We start from the raw sequence: 3,005 nt of genomic DNA on the forward strand, positions 1-3,005 counted from the left end.
TGAATTTTGGATTCTAAATTATCTATAGTTTGTATGTGTTTATGATTCACATTATTTAGATGTTTGACATCCTCTTGGGCTTTAAACTTATCGTGACGTACGTTGGATAGGTCTTTATGCATAAAGTCGATTTGGCGCCTCATGTTAGCACGCTCCGTTTCCAACTTATGAATCTCCTCAGAATATTCACTAAGATCGTTCATCAGTTCCGTGTTCCGCTTGCCCTCGTTATCCAAAGATTCATTCTGATTATTATATTTCAAAATTAGACTCTCCACAAGGACTTGTAATCCATTATCGCGGACACAAGATTCAAATTGATCCAAACTGGCATCGATTTCATCCTGTAGATGACATAAAATAAGACACACTTGATCCAGTTCTTCGCTTAAAAGTGAGAAGGTCATGTCCTCGATGTGATGACTATTACGTGACATCGACTCTGTGTCGTCTTTTCGCAATAAAAACGGCTCCAGTTTAAGATGTAATTTGTATAATTCATCTTGAACCCGGGACTGATTGTAGTTGTCGTCCTCCGGATCTGATTCATGATCGTTACACGATTCACTGGCACTTATGGACTGAAGTCGAAGTCTTTCATTGGTTATTTGATCTGTCATCCAATTTGTGATTAACTTTTTGTCCTTTTCGGCAAGTTTTTTACTTTGTCCGAATTGTTTGTGTACGAATGTACGAACTTTCTTACGAATATCATTTAATATATTCTCTGTTTTTTTAGATGAACCTGAAAAAATGAATTTGTAGATAATGTTGGCATTAAAATTCGTCAAAATCAGCAAAGAGACTCACCATGTCCTGTGATTATAAATTCAAATCTGACTTGAAAACTTATCTGTTTGAATGATATTATTAGAGACTAGTGTATTATGCACCATGAGCACGTTTTGTGGATATAGTGCTTTATAAATGGATATATTATTATTATTATTATAAATGCTAAGGATTAAGGAATGTTCTGGGTTCGGATGCTAGTGTGGACTGAGAATGACCTTCAGGAGTTTGAAAACTGTTTTTTTTCTTGTCAGGGATGGGGTGTAGGGGGAGGGGGAGGCTAATGAGAAAAGTGATTCAGATGGCACTGAAAACCACGGTACTTTGTAACAAGATCTTCATGCCACAAGTTCTAAGTGGCAAAATAGCTGTCCTGGTGACCATTGCAGATGTGATCATTGAAATAGAAAAAAAATACTGTATTTCGATGTATTGTGCTGATGAGACAGTGTTGATGACACAAGACCCCCTTTTACTCGACTCATATGGGAATATCACATTTGTAGTTATTGTATTAATAGCTTGATAACATTTACAGAGAACTATTTGACGCATCGTCTTAATATATTATTAATTGTTTTCTGTAAGTATCTAAATACCACTGCAAGATTAATTTGTATCTACTGTGGATATTATATTTTCTATTTTTAAGATAGATTAAAACTGAGGATTACCATACCTTCATCACAATCTGATGAATATAGTCTTGGTTTAGGTTTCCCATCAATGTGATCACTTAAACCTGACACATGGTCTACCTCTGACTGTAGAGATGTAGCCAACCATGGATAGTCTTTCTGTATAATGTCAATAAATCCTGAAAATGCTTCCGGTCCTCTTTTGGGTAGGAGTTCTAACATCTTGTAGGCTCTGTTGGTAGGAGTTGATTCTGCCTAGACACATTTGAAGGAAAAATGTATTTAAATAATTTGATTGATTGTATACCATAAATTTGTTTGCTGTCTTTATGGTGCAATATTTAATAGTAACTGCTGGAGTACCCCACTACACGCAAAACTTTCAATAAGGACTTTATCGAAATGAATAGCAAGTACTGGAGGACCATTGTAAAAGCAAAAAATAACAGATAAGACAAACCTGTGGACAAGACAAACCTGTGGACAAGACAAACTATACATACATAGCAAGAAATAAACAACAAATATCAAATCAAGTGAATGCAATAAAACACACTAATATCGTCCAAGCCAAGATTTAGAAAAAATCACATAAAGCAGACAAGACACCAGGATTTATCTGCCCCTAATATACAACAGGTGTCACAGTTGTTCAGTGAGTTAGGCGAAGGCTTATTAACCAGGTGATCCTAGGTTTGATCCTGGTGTTGACTGAGACTGTGATTTACCATTCTGGTTTCCAACTGTCATTGGAACAAGACAGAAGACCTGGCCTGAGCAGCATGTGGTCATTTTGAAGGGTTGAAAAACATGAGATCCCATGCATGTACAAGTTGACAAGGAACAACGTTGACTAATCATTTGTATGGGACGAGAAACCAAGATCTTGTTTAGATGTTGTCGTGCACGTAGGTGTGCACGTAAAAGAATCCTTAAAGAATAAGCAGATATGTTGCTGTCCAGACAAAATTAAATTCCCTCGTAGCACACTACTCCAATAACCCTATTTCATTTCTGATGCAATATGTTTAAGGTGAAATGAAATGAACTGGGGTTTAACATCCTACTGTTCTGCTCCGAGTTGGTCAATGATGTTGAGCACAGTGTGCTAAACCATTCGGTCACCAAACTTCCTCTAAAATATGTTGGACACGCATTCTGATATAAATAAACATTATCTACTTACACGTATGATGTCAATCATAGAAGATTGAAAAATTTCATTGGCTAATAAAGCTGATAGGATATCTTCATTCATGATGATTCCTTCGGCTATTTTTGGTGTTTGGCGTTTCAGCACACTTTTCTGTATTGCATTCATTTTCTTTGATGTTAGATTTCAATCGGTCGCCGAAAGTAAAACTGCTGTAGAGTTTTTATCTTCAGAGTTTGGGTGGCCGGAGTTCCTTAATTTTTAACAAATGTCATAATTCAAGAATTCAGAGAAAATTTAGACTGTTTGACTTTGTCCACATTGTGGAGTGTAATTTGAATTTAAAAATGAGTCAGTTAATGTACAGCATTGATGTTGCTTGTAGAATCTTTAAATAGAGAAAGAATTTCACATTTTGTCCA

The 3,005-nt window shown here is 36.0% G+C and overlaps 1 protein-coding gene across 1 annotated transcript; it reads right to left on the minus strand.

The window, feature by feature from the left end:
* Window positions 1–339: 339 nt before the first annotated feature.
* LOC126808657 (death domain-containing protein CRADD-like) lies at window positions 340–2,751 on the minus strand. Its single transcript, XM_050533577.1, has 4 exons — window positions 2,617–2,751; window positions 1,535–1,685; window positions 569–745; window positions 340–344 (listed from the first exon to the last, which is right to left on the minus strand). Exons 1-4 carry the CDS (start codon window positions 2,749–2,751, stop codon window positions 340–342), a joined length of 468 nt encoding a protein of 155 aa, XP_050389534.1.
* Window positions 2,752–3,005: the final 254 nt, after the last annotated feature.

The sequence above is a fragment of the Patella vulgata genome, chromosome 1, assembly GCF_932274485.2.
Source record: "Patella vulgata chromosome 1, xgPatVulg1.2, whole genome shotgun sequence".
Classification (NCBI taxonomy): Eukaryota; Metazoa; Mollusca; class Gastropoda; family Patellidae; genus Patella; species Patella vulgata.

Bases quoted from the DNA above. Each gene is read 5' to 3' on its own strand.
- LOC126808657 (XM_050533577.1), bottom strand. From the start codon at position 2,751: ATGAATGCAATACAGAAAAGTGTGCTGAAACGCCAAACACCAAAAATA. The intron at 1,686-2,616 runs GTAAGTAGATAA...AAATGTGTCTAG, and splicing joins CTATGATTGACATCATACGT to GCAGAATCAACTCCTACCAA. The intron at 746-1,534 runs GTTTAAGTGATC...TCATTTTTTCAG, and splicing joins AGAGGTAGACCATGTGTCAG to GTTCATCTAAAAAAACAGAG.